Raw genomic sequence first — 25,153 nt, 5'->3', positions numbered from 1 at the left:
GGAGTAAAGGTTGAATTTGTTACTTATGTTCAATTTTGTGGTGCTTGAAATATTATGTATTTTAAACAACATTAAGTATATTTTTTTTGTATTAAAATCACTTTGAAATGCCAAATAAATAAGGACATAACGTGATGAATGATTATAATTTTATGGTGTTGTGTGTATATTGTATCCATATACAACCATGTGAGTTGTGACATTGGTGACCCTGACATGATAGTGATGATGATAATGATGATGAATGTAATTTGCATAGTAGCATATGCTTTCAGTTCTTAAAACAACGCCTAAACCCCCAAACTTGTATCTATAAGGAATCCGGAGTTCTCTTAGTATCTTCGGAACCATAGTATACCTGGCCTTGGTGCAAAATCTTGCATTTTGGTAGCATATGCTTAGGATGCTTCTCATAAAACCAAAATCACCATATGTTTCCATATAAATTTTGAGGAGTTCCCTCGATTACTCATGGATCCCATCATCAGATCACCACTTTTGTGAAAATGGGACCAAATTGGAGTGAAACCTAATATAATAAAATAAAAATTTTGAAAATCGGTTCACAAACGGCGGAGTAGTGGTCGAACATACAAAAAAAAATTAAAAAAAAATCCACAGCCGAATATATAACCTCCTCGTTTTTTGGAAGTCGGTTAAAAATTCAAAAAAATGGGTAAGTATTATTCGTACATTCCACAGCAATACGTGAATACATTTCTCCATTCTTTCCACGATACAAAAGTTCATACAAAATTTATCTCCAGCCTTTGTCAATAATGCACACTCCAGACGCTTGTACATGTTAACATTGAAAGACGAAATACTGTGTAATGCCTGTGATACACTTGCTAGTTACTCAGTATTAGGCATTGTGGTGAATTCAAGTTTTTTTATAGATTTTCTATTTTCAGGGTTCCGTACCCAAAGGGTAAAAACGGGACCCTATTACTGAGACTTCGATGTCTATCCGTCTGTCTCCAGGCTGTTACTCTTGAGTTACAGCCTGGAGACTGCTTTAGCTAGACTTCTGAAATTTTCGCAGATTTTCGCGATTTTTTTAGGTTTTTTCGCTTGTAATCAATAATGGTGTTACCATTATTGATGCATGCATAATGCAGAAGCTAGGCACTTGAAATTTTCATAAAATTCTTAATTATATTTTTACTTTAATAATTAATAATAAAATGTTACTTAAGTAAATATTTAAGGGGGGCTCCCATACAAGAAACACAATTTTTGCCTACTTTCGCTCTATATGGGTACTGAACCCTTCGTGCGCGAGTCCGACTGGCACTTAGTCAATTTTTTATACTACTAATTAAGTGACAGCTCACTGCTCAACACGAGACGAAATCCAGCACTGGTATAAGCTGAAGCTATAATCTTGATTTGCTACACTATAATATTTTGTAGCAAGAGCCATTTTCATTTCGAGTTGTACCGGTCCGGGCAGGCTCACCGGATGGCGCGGCCCACGGAGCTCTGTATTAGCTCCGTCGCGCGGCCTCACCCGTAGATTATGAAACAAATTTCTTCTTATGGAGTCAAATGTAAATGAAGTAGGTATACATTTTCAATCATTTTATGAATAATGCGTAGCGTTTTTGGTATGGTAATATGGTCCTCAGAAGTAACAAGTTCATTTTTAATACCTATAAGTACAGTTTAAGTTTTAGAAATATTTGACCAGTTTGAAACATTTATCATATCTGCTAACTTACATAGCATCCATATCCTCGATCGATCGATCCATACCCTTACACATATTTTAACAATTTTTGTATATTTCTGGTAGAATTTTGAGAATTCTTTTCAAGTCTCACTATGCTGTGTATCCCAGGCATAGCCGGCATGTCACCGGGAAGTGTACAATCACATCCAAACTGTTCTGCGCCGATTCAGCTCGGCCACGATTTGCGAACAAAGCCGCTCCTTTCAAAGCCTTACGGGACATACAGCACTTGCGAGCACGAATGTCCAGGTATAGTTGATCACACAACCGTTTTTCCTTTGTATCATATATAGAAGAAATAGATATGCAGTTGACCTACATCATTTGGTCAGATTATTTACATTCAATATTAGCTGAGACCTGTCGGATGGGTGTGATATAACGCAACCGAATAAAGTACGTCCGTCATCTACCTATGAATAAAATTCACTAATAGTACTCAGGTGTAAAGTTACATAGAGAAATGTGAGGCATAAAATGATGTACTTTCTTCTAATGCGGTCGGGTAAAAAAGTTATAAATGCTTTTTGCAAGCTGCTCAAATAAATGTCAGAGCTAAGTAAAACAAAAAATATTAAAAAAACCAGATGACCCGTGAACTTCGTATCACTAAACTCCTAAATATTTTACTAGACGTCTTCCTCCAATATTTATAGACTAAAAATAGCCAAATCTGTTCTCGAGTCATAGCGAGACTAACAATATTAAAAATTCATTTCTATTTACATAAAAAAGTATTATTGTAAAAGTTTTTTAGCTCGTATGTCTGTGTGTCACATGCATTGTTGTTCCCACACTGCTCCGCCAATTTGTTAGCGTCGCGCAAAATCTTTCAAATAACGGCTCCTAAATTAAAAGCGTCTATAATGAAAATTAGTAGGTACAGAAAATTTAAGGTTAAAATTAAAGGCCAATATAATAGCACTCATCCTTTTTATACAGGATGTAACAAAATTAAGTATAAGTAATATTTTAGGGTGTGTATGTGTTCTTTAAATAGACTTCACTATGTTTAGCAGCGGTGAAAGAGCAATTTTTATGTGATTTGTATGGGCAAGCGCCCTAAGTGAGTAAGGACACATATACATCCCGAAGTATTATTACTTTGTTTTGTTACATCCTGTATTTGAAGCCTCTTTATGTATACCTACTTATGAACACACTAGCAACAAACTACGCTACTAATTTACGTTTAATTAAAAATTAAATTAATTATTGATTGTTGGAATTTCGACCACATATCTAGCATGTTAAATAAGCAGCATAAGGAAAAACTAAATGTCCAAAAATAAGCTACATTGTACCACAAAAATCTTACCTAACCACTTCACTTTTAAAATGAGGCTAAGACACTTTAAGCCACTTGTTACTCTATTTAGTTGTATTGTTTAAGAAGGCCATTTTTATTTTAATAACCGTTTAAATGAGGGCAATCATTTATATGTTAGGTCTTTTTTGTCAAGGATTTTTTTTGTTAGTGCTGAGTTGGTGAGTACCTAGTAATACCAGGCCTGTCCCACTCGCGAGAATAGGTATCGAACTGTAAGAACCACCCGCGGGTGGCCAATCAGTAGGGACTCACAAGCGAGCGGTGACGCACGCGCAAGATTTTTCGTCGCGTATCTACTGTATACTGATCATAGAGGAATTTTATTCATGATACTGATTTAACCGCTGTGACAAAATCGTTATAAATCTTATAAAAATGAACAATTAAGAAAGGCCAATGAAATATGTATTTGAATAAGGTATTTAAATACAAAAAGTAGATAAAAACTATACAAACATAGCAAATAAACCAATTTCATACAAAGAAACACACAAACTACACAGAAATAAATACAAGTTACTATATTTAAATTGTAAAAGTTTCCTGCACTATAATCGAATATATAAAACTACTATAAAATATAGTTTTTGTTACTAAAATTTTATATTACTATAAAAAGGTTTGCTATTCATACCAATAGTAATTAAAAAAAGAATATTTTGTTTTCTAAAAGGCGAAAACCTTGATTTCGTCAGAAAAGGTACGAGTTATGCGATAGATAGAGAGCGGACATGTAGGTGAATATAATTGTAGGCACCTAGCACTGCGCGGTCGGAATTTGAACTTAATAGTATCGTAACATGAGTCGTTATTGCTTTAAACGGGTTTCGCAAGTGAGACTTCTGTTGTTACTACTAATATATATTCTGTGGTAATACCTAGTTACCTAATAAAAGCTGTAGAATCTAGCTCCGTACTAATATTATTAATCTGTAAGTGTGTCTGTCTGTCACCTCTTCACGCCCAAACCTCTGAACCGATTTTGCTGGTATGGAGGTACTTTGAGTCACGGGAAAGGAAAAAGGATACTTTTCACTCCAGTTGATTCCCGCGTAATATTATGATAATACATAATAGGATTTTTTTTGAATAAAGGTACTTATTTTGATAACTTTATAGAACATAAACCTAAAGTCATATTGGATCGAGATAATGCCACGACTGAACTAGACAACAACTTTGAAGTAATTAGTCAATACTCATGTACACAAACCAAATTTTAGAAACAATATCTGGCTTCAATAACACTCGCTCTATTAACTCTTGTACCCACAAAGACCAGCCTAACTTCCTAATGTATTCCCAGGGGGCATTCAAATCGCAACTCTAATCTCAGGTAATAAATTATACATTACTTTGCATCAATCTCCAGATAGTTTACTGTCCTGAAACTAGATGGTAATATAACTAAATAATCGGAGTATGATTTAAGATCGTATCACCTTCTTCTAGAGTTTATTTTAGCTTGAAGGCGGGAATATATTAGAGGATACCGATTTACGCTATTCCGTGAGAGACCAAATTGTGGACAGTTAGGTTAAATGTTGCTGCTTCAGTGCCTTATTCGTGTGCTATTGTTCAATCTGATAAATTATCCAGGGATATGTTTCACAAAAAAGATAATCTAAACAATAGCCTCTACAGACAGTCCTTACGCATAATGCTTACTACTGTATAAAGGTAAGGGTAATACCGCTATTATAAAGGTAATAGTTGTGAGGTGGATGAAATATGGATGGATTGGTAGATGGATGGGTGGAGCGTTTTGCATAAAATCTACTGAATGCATCTTACTCCTAATGAGTTTTGTTGTTTCTTCAACTGAAAAGTTAAATTATTATCAAAATACATAAATATCCATACCAAATTTCATTAAAATGAATTCAGCGGTTGAACAGTTAAGACAGACAAATGGGCGAAAACCATACACACTTTCCCTTTTATAATATCGTATTTCTTATCAAAAAGTAAACTATATTTTAAGTAGTAAAATAAGCAAAGTACGTTGTCGAAACAAACTTTATTGTAAACCGGCGTGTCGAAGGCATTACAAAAAGAACAATTCACATAAATTTTGCAACGATATCTAGTTTATAGCATCGGTAGCCAATGAAATTCAATAAAATATCGTTGTTTTACGTCTTAGTTTATGAGCTATATTTTATAAAAATAAAGAGGCAAAGGGTGGTCGTTTGAGAGGGTTTGTTTTACATTCTGTATGGCTATCGGTGTCTCGTTTTATGTTTCCGTTTACAGTTAAGGTTACGGTTAGTAAAATTTATATTTTATCTACGTTTTGCGTTTTCTTGTACTTGTTTTATGGTTTTAGAAAGCAACTTGAGTTATAAGTGCAGAGCAATTTAGGCCCGTATAAATGGTCAGTAGTCAAGATGCATCCCGGTCTCAAGACACGGTTCAGGCTCTGTGATTGGTTGACTGTCAAAATTTGGACCAATCACAGAGCCGAACCGCGTCTTGAGACCGGGTCGCATCTTAAGTACTGACTGTTTATACGGGCCTTAGTATGTTACATATTGTATAATATGTTACTTAAGTAATAAAATATATCTCCTAATTTTTATTCGCATTATGCTATCAAGTAGTATGTATGTCAGTTACTTTCGCAATTAAACCGATAAACCGATTTATATTGTTGTGAAGCCGCAACTAACATCTAGAAGATTAAAAATAAATGGAAATGAAGTATAAATATTAAATCTGCCATTTTTTTCTTAACATTTGTAATAGGCTTTAGTGGGCGTGTCGGATCGTGGTACAAACGTAAAGGCTTAGAGTAAGAGGCTTAGGGCCCGAAATAGCCTTACAGTGTATTTAAAATGTATAACAAGCCGAAAATGTACTTAGGCAATTTGGAATTCTACCTTTAATTATACTAAGTACAAACTACTCTTCAAATAAATTGTTTAAAATGTTGAAAACTATAGCAACAATCGTAACGTCTGTTAGAGCTGGCGCGCACTACGACTTTTTGCCGCGCGATTATTTTACCGACCTACAAAAATTCAAATAAAATGTCACTTTCTGACATACGCTATAGGTTTCATTTTGCTCTACGCCACTACAAAGCAGCGGCGGCATGGATCACTAGGCCAATGTCGGTAGAAAATGAAAAGTATAGCCTATGTCATTAAGTGACATTTTATTTGAATTTATTTTCGGTCGGTAAAATAATCGCGCGGCAAAAAGTCGTAATGCGCGCCAGCTCTTAATCTTTATAAGATGTAATAGTCAGGGTTCCCTTAAAAAAAAATTTTTATTACTATCAAGCTAATTTTTTGTGAGTACCTTCATTTTGGTAAGACGAACAACATTTTCATCTGCGAAAAATATCGAAGGTGGTAGCTCACAGGGATAAAAAGGATTTCGTGCTTTGATTTGATTTGAACGCACAGCCCAAACCACTGGACGGTTTGGGCTGAAATTTGGCATGCAGGTAGATGTAGACGTAGGCATCCGCTAAGAAAGAATTCCAACCCCAAGGGGTTCAAATAGGGGATGAAAGTTTGTATATACTAATAGTTCTTAACGCGAGCGAAGCCGCGGCCAAAAGCTCGTAGTTATATAATTTAATAGTAACATTGTCCTACAAATAGAACAATCCATATTAAAATTTTCAAGGACCATCAAATCAAAGTATAAAATCCTTTCTATCTCTGTTAGCTACCACTTACGAAATTTAAAAAAAAATTACGAAAATGTTGTTCGTCTTACCAAAATGAAGGTACTCACAAAAAATTTGCTTGATAGTAATAAAAAAACATTTATTCTAGGTAACCCTGACTATAAGATAATTAAAAATTTTAAAATGGGTCTCCACAATATTATCCTATAAAGTGCTAAATTGAAATAAGCAGGGAACCAAAAAAATCTTGACTTTTTGTTAGCTTTATGTAATTGTAAGTCTCAGACCAATCAAAAAGTCTTTATTTGGTCTGAGCTGTAACTTTGATAAGTAAGTAAAGGTTGGCTGGTAATAAAATAAGGCTAAAATATGAAGTCTGCCTCTGTACCTTTATGTGCATTAAGTTTCAATATAAATAAATAATTAAAGCTAATCAAAGTTACATCATAACTGTACAACTCAAGTTGTTACGCCTAACCAATAGAGTTTAAAATTATAGAACTGTGACAAAACATTAATTTCTGAGAACACAACCACACAATCGTTTTTTTTTTAAAAAGCTGCCGCTGTTGGTCAAAGGTATCCAAGGTTTTCCACGGCTCTCAATCTAACTTAACTAGCATACTGGACTTAAAATGTATCATATTTGTATTGTGCTAACTAGTTGCGAAGCTACGTATATTATGCACACGATGTCCCCTGAATAGGCTAAGTTTAATTGAAGTCCGTCCCATAGCCTCCAACTATATGCACTTTTGCCTTTTATTTATTCACGTGCAAACTTTAGAACATTCGTGAATACAAGCTTGGTAATTTATATGCTTGAGGAGACAAACTAAATTCCGACTCAGTTTTCAAAATGGTTTTGTTAGAAAATTAGCTTCAACTACTATCTTCACAATTTCTAAATTGTTATCTGGGGGTACGGCAGTGCTCCCGCCAAGTCGAGCAAAAAAGCGGCACGACCGTACCATCCTTTTCTCGAACCAATTCAGGCTCTTTTTGACCCCCTATAACTTCATTGTGGATAAACCAACAAGCCTGAATTTTCAGATGCTAAGCAAGCATTGTATAAACACGGCATATTTAAAATTTTATTCAATTTGAACGAGTAGTTTAAGTGACTGACCGATCACCAAAAGTCTAAGGCACTTCTAGCATACACAGAACCTTCAAACTTAGAATATAATTAGTGTTTAGTGTCTAAATCAAGAAAAAAATCAAATATTTCAAAATTTATGTCCAGTTTTCTAGATACACTAACTTCGTAAAAAACTTTGTAATCCCATATAAATGTATAGGATTACAAAGTTACATTTGCGGTACCCGTACCATCAATATCTCCGGTTTATCGTCGGTAGAGAGATATGTAGCTAGTGCTTAGTGTCCTAATTAAGGGAAAACCTAATAAACTTTTCATAATTACTGTCCAGTTTTCTTCTTCTTTCTCTAACTTCGTGAATAACTTTGTAATCCCATATTATAGATTTTATAATTCACTAGATGACGCCCGCAACTCCGTTGTGCCAAAATTCGAATATCTTGTGGGAACCGTACATTTTTTTGGGATAAAAAGCATCTTTTGTCCTTTCTCAGGACTCAAACTATCTCCATACGAAATTTCAGCAATTTCGGTTCAGCGGCTTAAGCGTGAAGAGGTAACAGACAGACAGACAGACGGACAGACAGATAAACACACTTTCGCATTTATAATATTAGTATGGAAATATGGATTTTTATTCTTGAAAATAAGACCCGAATTGTTTCATTTCCTAAGTTTAGATACAACATTATATTTCCAAGAATATGATCTAGCAAAAACACGATATCTTAAAATTTTCTCGATAGAAAAAAATCACAAAGATGCATCTAATTTTCGCGAATTTTTCATATATTGTTAATATTATTTTAACACATTGTATAAAATTCTATCATTGAGATACTGACCTGGCGGATTTTTTAAATGTTGTATATATTTATCGATTTATTAAGAAAAAACAAACTTGGCGATGATTCCACGTCGTCCTTTTTCACCTGGCATATGAAAGACGGGCAGGAGGGTAAAGAAAGAATGACGATGTTCGATTTTTTGGGTTATAACTTATAATATATAATAGCTCCCACACCGGTTTCGGTGACGGTGGCCGGTTTCATTGAAACCAGGCCAGCTATGCAGGAGTAATTTCTCTATTCCTTTACTCTCATAGCCCAGTGGGACGGACGACCGACACGACTGGCGAGAGATCAGGCGCAGGACCGACTTTTTACATGCCCATCCGACGCATGGATCATCTTACTTGTCAGACAATCAGGTGATCAGCCTGCATTGTCCTAACCAAACTTGGAAATAACATGCTTAACGCGGGAATCGAACCCACGACCTCCGAGTCAAGAGCCGCGCTCTATACCACTAGATCACGGAGGCGTTTTTTGGGTTAGTCGCCCTCTTAAGACACCCCTCTTGTCGTCAAGGTTAAATAAATAGTAAGCGTAACTTAGCGCTAAGTAAATAGCTGTAACAATAACAGTTATTGTTATCACAAGAATGATTGTTTAAACAACGGTATCAGAAACACTAGAATTCTAGAACGTTAAAATTCTAACATAGTACACGTAACACATCCGTAGTGGAAGTTCTGTGTAGAAATTCCAATAAATTAAAAAACTTCACCGTTCCCGCGGTTTTTTAGTTCTTACGTTATTACATGCATATTGCATTCTTTGTTTTCAACGCTGTGGTCTCGTATCACTAAAAATACAGCAATGTGATTTGAATTCTTCGTTTTAAATGCTAGGCTTAAAATTTTAGATCTTTGCTTTTATTAGGATACGTTGACAAATACCACCGACATTGCAGTTAGCAATTATAATAATTTTGTTTTTACCGTTTTCTTTTAAAAGAAAACGGTCTTTATGCGCGATAATTTGTTGTGTCCACTGACCTCCGTTATATAAGTACGCTGGACTTATACCCTTTGAAATGACAGCTATTTTTTGTGCCGTTTGAAGCGGAATCAGGGCCTCCAATGCGGGGGAAGAGAACTAAATCTGACGTAAAAAAGCCGTTTGAAAGTCGGCATATTGGCGCTGATAGCAGTAGTGAGAGTACTTGGAGCTAATACTAGTGATGACAACCAATTACGATTAAGCGGTCATTTGCAATTTACGTCAGGTTTAGTTGTCTTCCCCCACATTGGAGGCACTGATTGCGCTTCAAATAGGCACAAAAAGCACCTGGGTATCATAAGTCCAGCGTACTTTTTTAATGGAGTTCAGTTGTTGTGTCACTTGCATGACAGTGTTGTTCAAATTACGCGCCCGGGGCGGAAATAAAATATGCGCGTAGCTTTTTGAGTCTGGATGCATTGTGTAGACTTAAGACCTCGGCTTGAATAATTATGCGAGTAAATACGCATCTGAACAAGGTCTTGCATCTGTTTGACCTGCATATTATGTATGTTTGAGTCCTGTATCTTAGCTTCTAAGCAGACGAATTTGGATTAGTTTCCTTGTTGAATATTTCAGCTTGTATTCTGATTAAAAAGTTAGGAGTTTTCTCAAAATCTCTTCAATAATTATCTAATTTTAACAGTCACTTTAGACATAACTTAATATACATGATATTAAACCCACCAGAGCACAAATTTGATTGCCTCAGGATTACCATATTGGATAATTCATTGCCAATCAAGCGGCGATCCGCCATTTTAGCGAGAATTGCTTTTTGTTATTGAATATGTCCGTCCACTATTTTCATTTGTAACGTTTTTTACGGCGGCCCACTAGGGACCCAAAAATATGTTTCATTAAACAAAACAAAGTATTGTTTTTGTTTTTCGTAAATGCCACGTGTAGTTCGGGATCAGAAATAAACTATGGTAGCTTGCACAACGCATAGGTCTAATACTATCCAAATATTCCAAGAAGTTTAAACGGGCGATAGACTATCTTACCTATATATTATAAAATTCTCGTGTCACAATGTTAGTTATCGTACTCCTCCAAAACGGCTTTACTGATTTTCACCATATATATTTTATATGCATATTCAGTAGGTCTGAGAATCAGCTACTGGATATTTTTTATATAGATATGTGCATTTGTTGAATAAATAATAGTAAATTATTACAACTCGAGACTGACGGACGCGACGGGATAGCGATGGACGTTGCCATGGTGCCATACTTATTAAGTCACTTCGATAAAATAATATGAGCCAAATACTTTATTAATAATATTATAAATATTTTATATGGCAAAACAACATTTGCCGGAACAGCTAATATTATATAATATTATATTACAAGATATAATATTATATTATATTATATAACGCCTCCGTGGTCTAGTGATATAGAGCGCGGCTCTTGACTCGGAGGTCGTGGGTTCGATTCCCGCGTTGGAAACATGTTATTTCCAAGTTTGGTTAGGACAATGCAGGCTGATCACCTGATTGTCTGACAAGTAAGATGATCCATGCGTCGGATGGGCATGTAAAAAGTCGGTCCTGCGCCCGATATCTCGCCGGTCGTGTCGGTCTTCCGTCCCACTGGGTTATGAGAGTAATTAGGAATAGAGAGTGCTCTTGTGTACTGCGCACACACTTAGGCACTATAAAATTACTCCTGCGCAGCTGGCCTGGTTTCAATGAAACCGGCCACCGTCACTGAAACCGGTGTGGGAGCTATTATTATTGTATAGAGTTTTCTATTCTCCTTTGTAAGGGTTTGTTCCAAAGTTGCGGGCTTATAGCCAAACAACTTCAGGTAAGATATAATGTGTTAGTTAATAGACAAAAACTTTCTAACGATTCGACATGTGTTGAGGATTACCGCTTTTTTCATGGTGATGTATGAGAGTGGGTGCATGTTGAGTATTTTCAGTCTGTTATGAAGTGTCTTGGGGATGACTCCAGTACTTGAGATGATGATGGGCACGGTTTTTACGGTATTTACTTTCCATTGCAACTTCAGTTCTATAGTGAGATCAGTGTACTTGGTAACTTTGTGTGTGTGTGTGGTTGTAAGGTTATGTGTATTTGGTATTGCAATGTCTATAAAGTAGACTGTTCTATCAATTTTGTCCTGAAGTGTTATGTCTGGTCTGTTGTGATGTACGGTCTTGTCAGTCAATATTGTCCGGTCCCAGTAAAGCTTGTTGTGATGATTCTAGTATAGTTTGTGGTGTGTACTTGTAGTATGGGGTGCTGTCTGTAATGAGGTTGTGTTTGAGTACCACGACCAAGTACGTGGTGTACTTGGTCGTGTCTTATCACGTACGTGGGAGAGCCATGCTTCGGCACGAATGGGCCGGCTCGACCGGATAAATACCACGTTCTCACAGAAAACCGGCGTGAAACAGCGCTTGCGTTGTGTTTCGCCGAGTGAGTGAGTTTACCGGAGGCCCAATCCCCTACCCTATTCCCTTCCCTTCCCTACCCTCCCCTATTACCCTATTCCCTCTTAAAAGGCCGGCAACGCACATGCAGCTCTTCTAATGCTGCGAGTGTCCATGGGCGACGGAAGTTGCTTTCAATCAGGTGACCCGTTTGCTCGTTTGCCCCCTTATTTCATAAAAATAATAATAATAATAATAATTAAGCTGTAAAAAGTGTAAAATTATTAAATTTTCTTTCGTAGTAAAAGAGACGACATGTTAATTTGTTTCATTTAATACTTCTAGCTCCGTAGTAAAGTGTTAAAACATTGTTGAACAAAGCTCATTTACATTTGCTTTCGTAGTTTTAGTTTAAGTATATTCTTTGTAAGCGGAAAATACTCATTACCTGTTAATATGTTCAGTTGATTAAATATTTGCCCATAGAAAAATAAAACACTACTTACTTTGTATTCATACAAACTTTTTTATGCATTGGTATTTTTACCTTGCAAACTAGTACTTTTTGCCTGTCAAATTGCAGGGTGCAGGGCTAGTTTACAAAAAGATTCATTGGGCACTTACGAAATAATTTGAAGTTTATGAATTGCATATTAGCCTTCTTTATAAAAACTCAAAAGATGTACAGTAATCTATCATCAGTCGATCCTTTACAATGACAATTATTATTTCCATTATCTTCTTGTTACTGTGATATACGATCACGAAATTATTACATAAGTAAAAGAAGAAATATTTTTATTTGTAATTTTCTTTATAAAGTCCTAATAATGTCCTTAAAAAAGTTTCGAAAGTAATTTCCATCGTGTTAAGTTATTTGTAGTCTAATATAAAAAGTTATTCTTATTTTATCAAAATGTATATTTAATATTTCGCTCGAACTTGTACCTCAATTTTGTTAAAAAGTAATAAGTCTACGAATTCGTAGACGCTCTACGAGGCGTAGCGTCGTAGCAGATGTAGCAACAGTTGCCTACGAGCCGCGTAGCGCTACGCTCGTGCTCCGGAATTACTCAAAATAATGATATCGAGCAATAATGATATCGGGCAATAATGATAACTCGTAATAATGATTGTGCGTAAACAAACATGGTTTTAAGTATTTAAAGTGCCAGTGTTATAAAATGTTACGACTAATTTACTACCTACTTATTTATCCAGAAGGTAAATATTTATTTATAGATGTAATAAGCCCTCTTTATCCTTTAAAGCAATTAAAATTTTATAATTACCTTTGTTATTTAACGATTACGTGATGATTAAAGTATAGAATATTTTGCCAATCAAGCGATTCCTTATTTGCTGGTATTCCTCATTTTCTATTTAATTAAGAATGTGTGAGCAAATATGGACCGAACTTGTATAATGTACTTTTATTTTTCCCTTACAATTTATTTATTTCAAACCTGGCTTTTTTTAAGCATTATCTAGTAATCTGGTGGAGTCTTTGTTTTTAAATAATGAACCTTAAGGTGCTCCTTCACAGAGAGCATTCACTTGTAATGTAACGTTACAGAGTCGAGCATTACATCTAGGAAGGAGAACTGAGCATTACAATACGCATCTTATTGATACAATGTGTAATAATAATTATCTTGATACAACTTGTAATATCAATGGTACGTGACAGTGAAATCAACTTGCTATGTAATGCTCAAAGTCGAATCTATAATGTTACATTAGACGCGAATGCTCCCCGTACCACCTTTATCAATCACAGAAAGTGATTACTTATTTATGCAAATAATTACGAAATGTAAAGTTTTGATAATATTTCTCTTGTCATTTGTCAATAGTTAAGTCTATCTGAAATAAAATAGAGGCCACTTTTTAAACGACTTCCATAAAGGGATTTTATGTTCGGCTCTATATTTTTTATTTTATTTATTTGTGACGTGGGAGAGCCATGCTTCGACACGAATGGGCCGGCTCGACCGGAGAAATACTACGGGCTCACAGAAATTCGGCGTGAAACAGCGCTTGCGCTGTGTTTCGCCGAGTGAGTGAGTTTACCGGATCCCCAATCCCCTACCCTTTTGCCTTCCCTACTCGCCCCTATTTGCTTCCCTACCCTCCCCTATTCCCTTCCCTACCCGGGGAGGGTAGGGAAGGGAATAGTATTAGCCTATTCCCTATTAAAAGGCCGGCAACGCACCTGCAGCTCTTCTGATGCTGCGAGTGTCCATGGGCGACGGAAGTTGCTTTCCATCAGGTGACCCGTTCACTCGTTTGCTTCCTTATTTTATAATAACAAAAGCGGAATACAGCTAGATCACATTACACTCTCCAAACGTAAATTGTTAAGGATTACAGCAATAACAACGTAAGGAGTAAGGACTAGCACCTTATATATTATCATTGTTTTCCAGTGGTGTTCTCATTAAAAATCATCGGCATCACGGTGCCGCGGTTGAAACAGCCGGGCGAGTCAGTGACCCTGGTCTGCGAGTACGACCTGGAGGGGGGGAAGCTGTACTCTGTGAAGTGGTACCGGGACAACGAGGAGTTCTACCGGTACATGCCGGGTTTGATACCGCCGCAGCACGCGCATCGACTGGACGGCGTTAAAGTTGACGTGAGTAATTAGTGGTACCAAAAGAATAATAGCTGGAACCAATAGAATAATTATTGCTTTCAATAGAGTAATAAATATGGCTAGAATAGTAGAAACTGGAAGGGGTCAGCTGTACTCTGTGAAGTGGTACCGGGACAACGAGGAATTCTACCGGTACATGCCAGGGCCTAGAGACAAGTGTCAAGCGATTATCGTAAACGCCAAGAAAATGTATGGGATTTGACATTAGTATTCGCTAGCGAAGCGATGACTTATGTCAAATCGCATACATTTTGTAGGCGTTTACGATAATCGCTTGCGACTTGTCTAGTAGGGCTGGTTGGATACCGCCGCACCACGCACATCGATTGGACGGCTTCAAAGTTGACGTGAGTAATATGCGGTTCCAATAGAGTAATAGTTGGTACCAATAAAGGAAATGCTGGTACCAGTGCAATAATTAGTATTGTCAATAGAATGATAACTGGTACCAATGAAATAATGACTGTTACTGGTAGTAGTGTAAATGTGTGACCTTGGTCTGTGAGTACAACCTGAACTGGGACGGCATTAGAGTTGACGTGAATGAATATTCTACCAATAGTGTAAAAGTAGCTGATACATATACTATATAATAAATACATAATATATAATTGCTGTATAATATATAATTGCTGTAATATATAATTGTGTACCAGTAGAATAATAAGTGGTACCTATAGATTAAGTCTCATCCCGCCAGAGTGCGCGCATCGACTGGACGGCATTAGAATAGTTCCATACCTAGCTGAAATCGAACCCACGGCCCCAAATCGAAACCACTGTAAACGGCTAGACCATGGAGGCTTTATAGTAAAAATACAGTTTTAAAGTAACAGTAGTGCTTGTAATACACGCACAAGTCACAATTTTAATAATTGTTTGTTTGGCGCAGGCACAGTATATGTATTTCTTCTATTTTTGCCAAACAATCTTAAAATTGTAAGTACTATCTTCTAGTAGGAATTAGAAAAGTAAATAAATAAATGAAGCCATAGCGCGACATTTACAACAATTAAGTACTCTCTACATATTTAGCTGACTACACCAAAAGTCTAATTAATGTTTTTCCTCAAAACTTTTTCCCTAATTGAGAAAGATAACACACTCGCACATATTACGTGGTCATATATAACGCCAACATTCCTAAAAGGTTGGAAAAATAGAGATTATAACATACAATGTCAGTGATAGCACTACTTTTACACCACATAATGCATGGTTCTCATGGGAGACATACATTTTAATTTCACGATCCAAGTCGCCATATTCGTGGGATTTACCGTTGTTTATCGCCACGGTACTTTATCGTGTGTCAACTATATTTTATGGTAATGGATTTCGTTTAGAGCCGTAAAAGTTTTTTCGCCAACTTTTGTTTTAGTTGTGAGGCTACAACAGGACAAATGCCCTTTTAACCTAATATATTATTGCTTTCAACAATATGTTTATTTAATACGTGGTGAGAAAGCTTGCAGTAGGTCAGGGGTCCACAACCATATTTTGAAAAGAATTTTCGACAATTCGACAAACACGACAATTTGACATGTCAAATTGAAAATTTTAAAACTCAGAGACAATTGATTAGCAAAAAAGAGTACATACTGTACTCGGCGAAACATGGCGGTAGCGTCCCTGTTAAAAAACTTGTCATTTTCTATACATACCCCGATTCACTTCATTGTCAATCGCAGTTTATATAGAAAACTAGTTGATGCCCGCAACTCCGTTGCGCCAAAATTTGTTTATCGCGCGGGAACCGTACATTTTTTCGGGACAAATAGTATCCTATGTCCTTTCCCGGGACTCAAAGTATCTTCATGCCAAATTTCAGCGAAATCGGTTCAGCGGTTTGGGCATGAAGAGGTAACAGACAGACAGACGCACTTTCGCATTTATAATATTAGTATGGAAGTATGGATATGGATGACAAGTTTTTGACAGGGAGTCAATGACCTCTACCGCCATATTTCGCACACCTTATCACTTAGTTTTATTACATACTGTAGAATCGCCGTTTAAAGTGTATGGAATTGGCATAAGCGTTCGTTGCCGTTCGACTCATCTTATATCAATTCCATACATTTTGATCGGCGATTCTACAAAAAGCGATAAAGCAAAGGTCTTCGCTACTGGCTCAGGCTTGCACAACCATTGCTTCCAGTTGGAGAAATCATCAGCTCGTCGCGTCTACCTTCGGAACCTGACCCTCAAATCCCGGGGTCTGTACCGATGCGAGATCTCAGCGGAGAAGCCTTCATTCCACTCCGCGCACTCGGAGGCTTTCATGGAAATATACTGTGAGTAGACAGTAGAGACGAAATACGATACTGCATGTTTGAAGACACCAGTGAATGATATGGGTAACTAACATTTTAAAACTTATGAGCAATTTCTTCTTCACCATCAAGCTAATATTATATGGGTATCATTTAAGCTATCACCAATTTAATTAGTTTTGTGTTTCTTAAATAATAGGGTTTGTCCTCAAAATAGTAGATCTGTCACCAAAATGTAGTCACCAAACAATGCAAAATCAGTTCCACAATAAATCACCTAAAATCCTGAGATATAAGGTCTAGTACCAAATAAATGTTTTTGTATGTATTATAATAGGTGTGTCCTAATAAGTATTTAAGCAAACCAATTTAAAGAGATCACCAATAAATCATATTATGTTACTAGAAAATTGCATTAAGTTCAAATAAAAAATTAGGGTTGTCATCATCGTTTCAACCAAAAGATTCTGCTACTTAACTAGACTCCCAAGGTTCTAAATTTCCACTGGTAGTATAAATTATATTTAAATAAAATTTTTAGCAGAGTAGTAAATAAAACAAATAAAGTCAAAATAATCAATATTTATTGTTTAAAATAATTGGTACCACTGAACAATCAGCGCTGGTTTAAAATAGCTGGCTTATGGCTAGCAGAATAGTAGATAAAACACTTAATTAAAGTTAAAATAATAAAAAAAAAATCGAACCTAGTTACCTACTACCCATCGTTGAGGCCGGATTGGTCAATTTTTAAAGCGCGCCAATTTGTCTCCGCCCCTTTGATCATTTTCTCATTAAAATTATAAATTGATGTATTAAATTGGTAACGAATACTATTAATTTAATATCTGAACGAAATAAAATGTTACTACTGTATTGGTGACAAAATATCAAATAAAAAGGAGTCGCAGTCAGGGATCGATAATCGATTTATTTGGTGACAGATCTACCATTCTGAGCACAGAGCTATTATATAAGTAACAAAACTGTTATTATAAGAACGAAGTTTATATTTATGTAATGCAATATAATTTTATTGGTTATCGATCTCTTATTTTACACATATATTAACATTAATTTGATAATTCATACCTGGGAACAATTTTTGTTTATCTGAGAACGAAAATATTTCGTGGCGATAGATCTATTTATTAGGTGATACAACTTGATGACAAATATAAATTTTGGTGATAGAAAATATAGTTCCCATATTATATTGTCTAATAATAATAGAATCCGCATTTTTTAACCGACTTCCAAAAACGAGGAGGTTATACGTTCGGCTGTGGAAGTTTTTTTTTTTATGTATGTTCAACGATTACTCCGCTGTTTGTGAACCAATTTTCAAAATTTTTGTTTTGTTATATTAGGTTTCACTCCAATTTGGTCCCATTTTCACGAAAGTGGTGACCTGATGATGGTATCCATGAGTAATCCAGGGAACTCCTCAAAATTCAAATGGAAACATATGGTTTTTTTGGTTTCATATGAAGTATTTCAGGCATATGTTACCAAAAAGTAAGATTTTGCACCAGGATACACCATTATTCGAAGGTGGTGAACAGAACTTCTTACTCCTTATAGATACATGTTTGGGGGTTTCGGCGTTGTCTTTAGAACTGAAAGCATATACTACTATGCAAATTTAGTTTATCATCATCATCATCACCACTATTCTACCATAAATCCATGAGTAATCGAGGGAACTCCTCAAAATTTATATGGAAACATAATGTAGTGATTTCGATTATATGAGAAGTATCCTAAGCATATGCTACCAAAAATCAAGATTTTGCAATTAAATAATGTACCATGATTCCGAAGGTGCTAAGAGAACTCCGGATTCCTTATAAATACAAGTTTGCGGCTTTCAGAGTTGGTTTAAGAACTGAAAGCATATTATGCTACTATGCAAGTTACATTCATCATCATCATCATCATCATCACTACCACCAGTCACCAGACAATGAATTATCTAATTATAACCCTATTATTGGTACTTTTAATCGTCTTTAAGATCGAAACCCGAATTTGTCGAACGATCTAAAAAATTATAATGTTATTTCAATGTAAATGATTCGACTTTGGTGTTTAGGTTACCAAGTTAGCAATTTGATCATGAGGTCTTTGAGGTATGCTAATCTCCTAAAAATTTATACGGACTATTATAGTTATATTTGAGCATAATATTATATTATGTTGAGCTGATGAGTTTTCATTAGTGTAATGATAGAAAGAAAGTCACTGAACAGAACTTTAGAGCCTTTAAAGACGGGAGTATGAACATTAAATTTATCATTGCTTGATTAACGCCAAGCATATTATACAGTGGTATATGCTTGCAGTTGCGATCTCAGACAATGAGTTCTCGCATCTCGAAAGTGTATCCTGGATCCAAAGTCACTAAGCATAACACATTAGATGACATTAGTCTTTACAGGAAATCGCATAAATGACTAAAAAGAGTGAAATTATTATTTTTAACAAAAAATTAAAACCGACTTCCAGGGTAAAAACAATCTTATATCTTTAAACGAGCAATTCTTGTATATATATATTGTTACGGTACATGGACACGTAGTGCCATCTAGCGACAAACCAGCGAAACTTACCGAGGCAACACAGGCAACATAAATCCCCTACTCAATACTAGATGGAGTGAGATGCGCAAGTACATACTCGAACCTACTAGAAAAGTCCAACAGTTGTTTACGTGTTTGCCTGTTTATTTGTTTACTTGTTTACGTGTTTTTGTGTACATTCGGGAAAAAATGTTCTCGAATAGTCTAGGGCTCGCCGCGACTCACATAAATAGTTGCAGGAGGACGGGCCGCAGTTCAGTTCGGTTCGAGCGATCATCAAGGCGATTTCGGAGTGAACACAAGTGATCAATAGTGAGTGAACCAGTGAAACCTACGACTTGGCTACGACCTAGGACAGTGATAGTGCTTAGTGATTGGACCTAGTGATTAGTGTTTGGACTTAGTGCTAAGTGTTGTGACCTAGTGTGTGCTTGTGTGATAAAGTCATCGAGAGAGTCAGCAGGTCTTTCTCTCCAAATCCTCGAACCCTAGCACGTAACAATATATATAATTGGAATCTCGGAATCGGCTCCAACGATTTTCATGAAATTTAGTATATAGGGGGTTTCGGGGGCGATAAATCGATCTAGCTAGGAATCATTTTCAGAAAATGTCTTTTTATTCGTGTTTTATCGATAATCGATAAACTGAAAAATGTCACTCTTCCTGACATCTATTGGCGAATAACAATACTATTTTGTTAGCAAATTATTGTTTTAACGACCAGCAGATGGCGTTATTAAGTAACACGAAGTCAATGAGTGTTTGCTATACCGAGCAAAGCTCGGTCATCCAGGTACTAATAATTTATAAGTAACAAAAAAGTATTAAATAATTTAATAATTCTTACTCTTTGAAGTGAAAATTCTCCTAAACCTCAACTATTTCTGTACACAATATCTTCATTATTTTGAAGACGGTACCAGCTATTATAGGAATTATAGCATCAAGTGTAATGCTACCAACCCAACATTATTTCATATTTCGTATTCGTTCATTAATTTCTCGTAGTATTAAAATATTTCCAAATAAACTAAAAAGAGGACGTATTCAAATACGCTAAGTACACTTAACATCTATGTCTATAGATCCTGCCTTTTATGAAATGATACACAAATGTAGCAGGCACTCGACAGTGATGTCAGCTTAGAATAAAGGTTTTGTGAATTCAAACATAGCAGGCAAATGGCAGCACGTGTGAGCGACGTGAAAAAACTCAGCCATGTGTTATTTCATCGCGCTAAAACACTATTTTTGAACATAAAACACGTGTACCATTGACGTTGACGTCCCATACGCTTACTTCGTGTCCCTAAAAAAAACAGCGAAAGGTGAACCTTTGGTTGTTTTCAAACTAGCAATAATATTAAGGTTGTCTGGCAGAAACTGCTGTAAGAACGCCTATTTGTACATTGTTTTCCTTTATTGTGTTTTTTTAAGTTTAAGTTTAGTTTTAAGTTGTACAAATAAAGTATTTTCTATTCTATAAACTCTCTAGTTCTCTATATAGCCGCTTAGGATAATGTCTTCGCAGAGAATATTGATTTTGAGAAATTGAGATGGAAGGCAAAAAAAAAGTTTCTGCCCTTCTATCTTCACAGTGAACTCTACATTATAAGCTGATACACACTACTTTTTATACTATACTATTTATAATTTAGGTTATACCTTTTTTATCAATTTTTAGTATTTGTAAGATTTTAGCTGTGGGTTTTTTAAGCTCCTGAAAAGTTGGTAAAATTCGTTTTTCCAGGAAGTGTGCTAAGTGTCAAAAAATTATTTCACAGTAATTGAGAGTTTGGTCAGCCGGAGTGCGCGGGTTCGAATCCGCCGACGGAACAATTAATTTCTGGTTCATATCTATAAACCACACACATACACAGATGTGATGTTCCGCCGGTGGGACATCACATCTGTGTAGCGTATAATAAAAATCATGAATATAATATTTATGTATAGTTTAAAATTATTATAGTACTTCCGTTATCTGGTATGCTTACGAGATACGCGTACCCGAATGACTTGTGTTACCACAAGTCATTCGGGTATTTAGCAAGGGCCAGAGTCCAGACTGATGTGGTGTGAAGCGTACATAGATAATAATAATATTATAATTAGATCTACTTCTATTGACGCTTTGAGGTAGGTATTTCATTGATTCTGCAAACGTTACACATTACATAAAGTACTTTTTCAAACATTCTATTCTATTCTAATTAGCCGTTTGTGTCCCACTGCTGGGCAAAGGCCTCCCCTCCAACCTTACACAACAATAAAGATTTTCTGTAAAATGTAACGAGACGTGAATATACTGGTTAAGTTAAACTGTGCAATTTCGTGAGCTGCGAATCACATATTTCGGTCGCGCAATTTACGATGCATTCACACAAAATGCATTAGATAAGTATGAGCAAAGTTGTGTATGAATTGTCTGAAATTACTAGGTACTTAAATGCATACGAAATTCCTTAATCCAGGGTTGCGTAAATATTAAAAAATACCTGTCAATCTTTATACCTAATATCTACGATATTTTAGGTAGCCATGTCCTTCCCAAAATAATGTAGGTACTTATATTATTTTTAGGAGTTACAATTACTTTTCACTCGATCTCGCAACCTCATTATGCAGAAAATCAGAACCTTAGATTTTTCCGCTTAAAACTATTCTTCATAGCTCCCAGGGTTGTATATCGTCTTCATAACAAATTTCATCTAATTTTGCGGTTAAAAATAAAGAGGTACTTAACATACACTTTCACATATTCTATAATATTATTAGTAAGGGTGTTTATTACAGATTTCCCTCGAGTGAGCCCTCAGATAGTTGGGCACGAGCACCCGTACAAGGCGCATGAGCCCCTCGACGTCAACTGTACCTCCGCGGAGTCCTTCCCGGCGCCCGAACTCCAGTGGCATATTAACGGAAAAAAGGTAACCTCACATTTCCCTAATGATAATATCCAAGTGCTGTCACGCTAAGAATTTTTTGTATGGATACTGGTTAGGTTAAGACAAGAGTCTAGTCTAGGCATTCAATCTTTCGAAGATGTTAGTTCATCGCACTGTAACCGTACTTACAGTTGGCTGAAATGAAAACTGAACCGATACAGTTGAGTAGTTTAAACGTGAATAAGTACCTATTCACGTTTAAACTACTCAACTGATTCGGGTCAGTTTTTTAATTCAGTCAACTGCTTGTTCAAAAACAGACCGATAGACTGACGTAATATAATAAAATATTTATTTTAATATTGATCAGAGAAATGGACTAGACATAACACAACCAAATAACATAGGTCCGCCATTATTCAGTAAGGTCCAACTGTTTGCAGTTTGCACCATAGAATATTCCCTTACACTTGCTTCAACTGTTTGCTACATTTTTCAGGTGACAGACCAGTCGTGGCTGGTGGCGTACGAACCAACGGCATCATCTCAGGGTCTGATGGTGTCCACCCTCGGGCTACGAGCCCCAGCTCGATCGCACATGAGAATTCGCTGTACAGCAACTTTTGAAACTCACAAACGAGAGAGAATAGTCTCAATAGGTAACTTAACCTTTATAAGTTGCGTAAACCAAAGGCTTTTAGCAAGGAAGCATTCAAGATAATCTTTGATTAAATTTAATTATCTTTACTTACTGATTTTATATCCAAAATTATTGTCGCTACTTTCTTTGAGCAACAAAGACAAAAAGTCTGAAAAAACTATTTGCTTAAGGCAGGGGTTCCCAAAGTGTGCGCCGCGCCGTGGAAAGGCAAGAGGGGCGCCGTGAGTCGATCCGCCATCACCAATACCATACCATTAATTAAAGGTGTTAATTATTTATGTAGGTATCTTTTTTTAATACCTAGGCAGTACTCTGCCAAGGTAGGCGGCGGATTGGGATGGCGGGCGCCGTGAAAAAATACTGTAACGTGTTACTGCGCCGTAGGCTGCAAAATATTGGGAACCCTGGCTTAAGGCATTTGTATGAACCTAATGCTACGATTCTTTTTTTTTTTATGAAATAAGGGGGCAAACGAGCAAACGGGTCACCTGATGGAAAGCAACTTCCGTCGCCCATGGACACTCGCAGCATCAGAAGAGCTGCAGGTGCGTTGCCGGCCTTTTAGAGGGAATAGGGTAATAAAGGAGGGTAGGGATGGAAGGGAAGGGAAGGGAATAGGGTAGTGGATTGGGCCTCCGGTAAACTCACTCACTCGGCGAAACACAGCGCAGGCGCTGTTTCACGCCGGTTTTCTGTGAGAACGTGGTATTTCTCTGGTCGAGCCGGCCCATTCGTGCTGAAGCATGGCTCTCCCACGTACAAATTTCAAAGATTCTATGCTTGCCAAGGCTTGACCAGCGTCCACAAGCACAAGCGTGTAAAGAGTATCTGGCTTGGCTTGCGTGAGCTTGTGGACGCTAAACTTGTATCCGATCCGGTGTACTCGTAGTATCGGTTTTTGGACACAGATCAAAGGGCACTTGCATGGATGTACGTAATACAGTAACGCATTCACAAGCGTATAAACGACTTCCAAATGCCAAGCGACATTTGTGGACGCTTGTGCCTTGTGGATGCTTGCCAAGCCTTAGCCAGCATGGAAACCCAGCACATCTTAATTTTATTTTCAGTGACTAGCGCAGCGCATAGAAGACAATTTCAAGCTCTGATAATGCTGGCATACCTTTGCGTACATTACTTCTACGACACTACGTGATATCTACTTTAATAACCTAGTTTTAATTTGTAAATAAATTCTTGTTTTCAAAATGTGTGTCATTTACCTTAAAATCTATGAGTATAAGGTCTCCGGTAACTCAGGTAAGGTAATCTAAACAAGATGAGATGACAATGAAATATTTATTTGTTTCTTTAATAACAATACAAAAATAAAGACAAAGTACATTTTATAAGCTAAGTCAAACATCTTTGTAACTTTACAATTAAATATAACTAATATTTTTAACATAATATTTATAGAACGAGTGTATTAAAATCCTTCTTTTCTCGTTAAAGGCTGAATAAATCTGCCGTACAATTTTAAAATCCCTATTGGTTATAGGTTTTTTGCATTAAACCGAATCTGCCTTAAGGTACACGTTGGAAGCCGGCTACATGAAGCTGCAGCAGACGACGGTTTCTATGTATTTCTATGAATAGTGTCGCTAGCTTCGTGTCGCTAGCTGCGGAGGGTGTTTCAGATGCCCAGGCCGCACCTGCGTAGTGCTTCGTGCTTAAAACGATACCATTGGACGATCTGCGTGTATCGTCCCATGGTATCGTCTCATAGCACGAAGGTTCGTACGATAGACGCATGTGCGGCCGCGGCATTAGAAATACATACAAACCACACACGTCGTTGCTGCGACACGTCGTCTGCGGTTGCTTCATGTCGCCCGCTGCCAACCGGCACCTTTATACTTTACTTACTCAAAGCTTATTGTTATTCCATTTTGTTGTCTCTGTCTGTCAAGTAGCTTTTCCAACCTAACAGACAAAGATGGTGAATTAAGTGACTGGTACAACAGTCTGAAGAGATCTGAATGCTTGTTATGTAGGCCATAATAATAACTAATTATGTGCAGAAGCAATCAAGCATTATT

The 25,153-nt window shown here is 36.5% G+C and overlaps 1 protein-coding gene across 1 annotated transcript; it reads left to right on the top strand.

Moving 5' to 3' along the window:
* Nucleotides 1–1,827: 1,827 nt before the first annotated feature.
* On the top strand, nt 1,828–24,283 carry LOC121740408. The gene is made up of 6 exons (XM_042133095.1): nt 1,828–1,984; nt 14,475–14,680; nt 16,863–16,998; nt 22,359–22,492; nt 22,950–23,109; nt 24,182–24,283. The coding sequence occupies exons 1-6, from the start codon at nt 1,828–1,830 to the stop codon at nt 24,265–24,267; spliced, it is 879 nt and encodes a 292-aa protein (XP_041989029.1). The 3' UTR covers nt 24,268–24,283.
* The last annotated feature ends 870 nt before the right edge of the window (nt 24,284–25,153 follow it).

The sequence above is a fragment of the Aricia agestis genome, chromosome 3, assembly GCF_905147365.1.
Source record: "Aricia agestis chromosome 3, ilAriAges1.1, whole genome shotgun sequence".
In the NCBI taxonomy this organism is placed as follows: Eukaryota; Metazoa; Arthropoda; class Insecta; order Lepidoptera; family Lycaenidae; genus Aricia; species Aricia agestis.
Note: the sequence above shows the minus strand (reverse complement) of the source record. Positions and strands in the feature narration are given on the sequence as shown.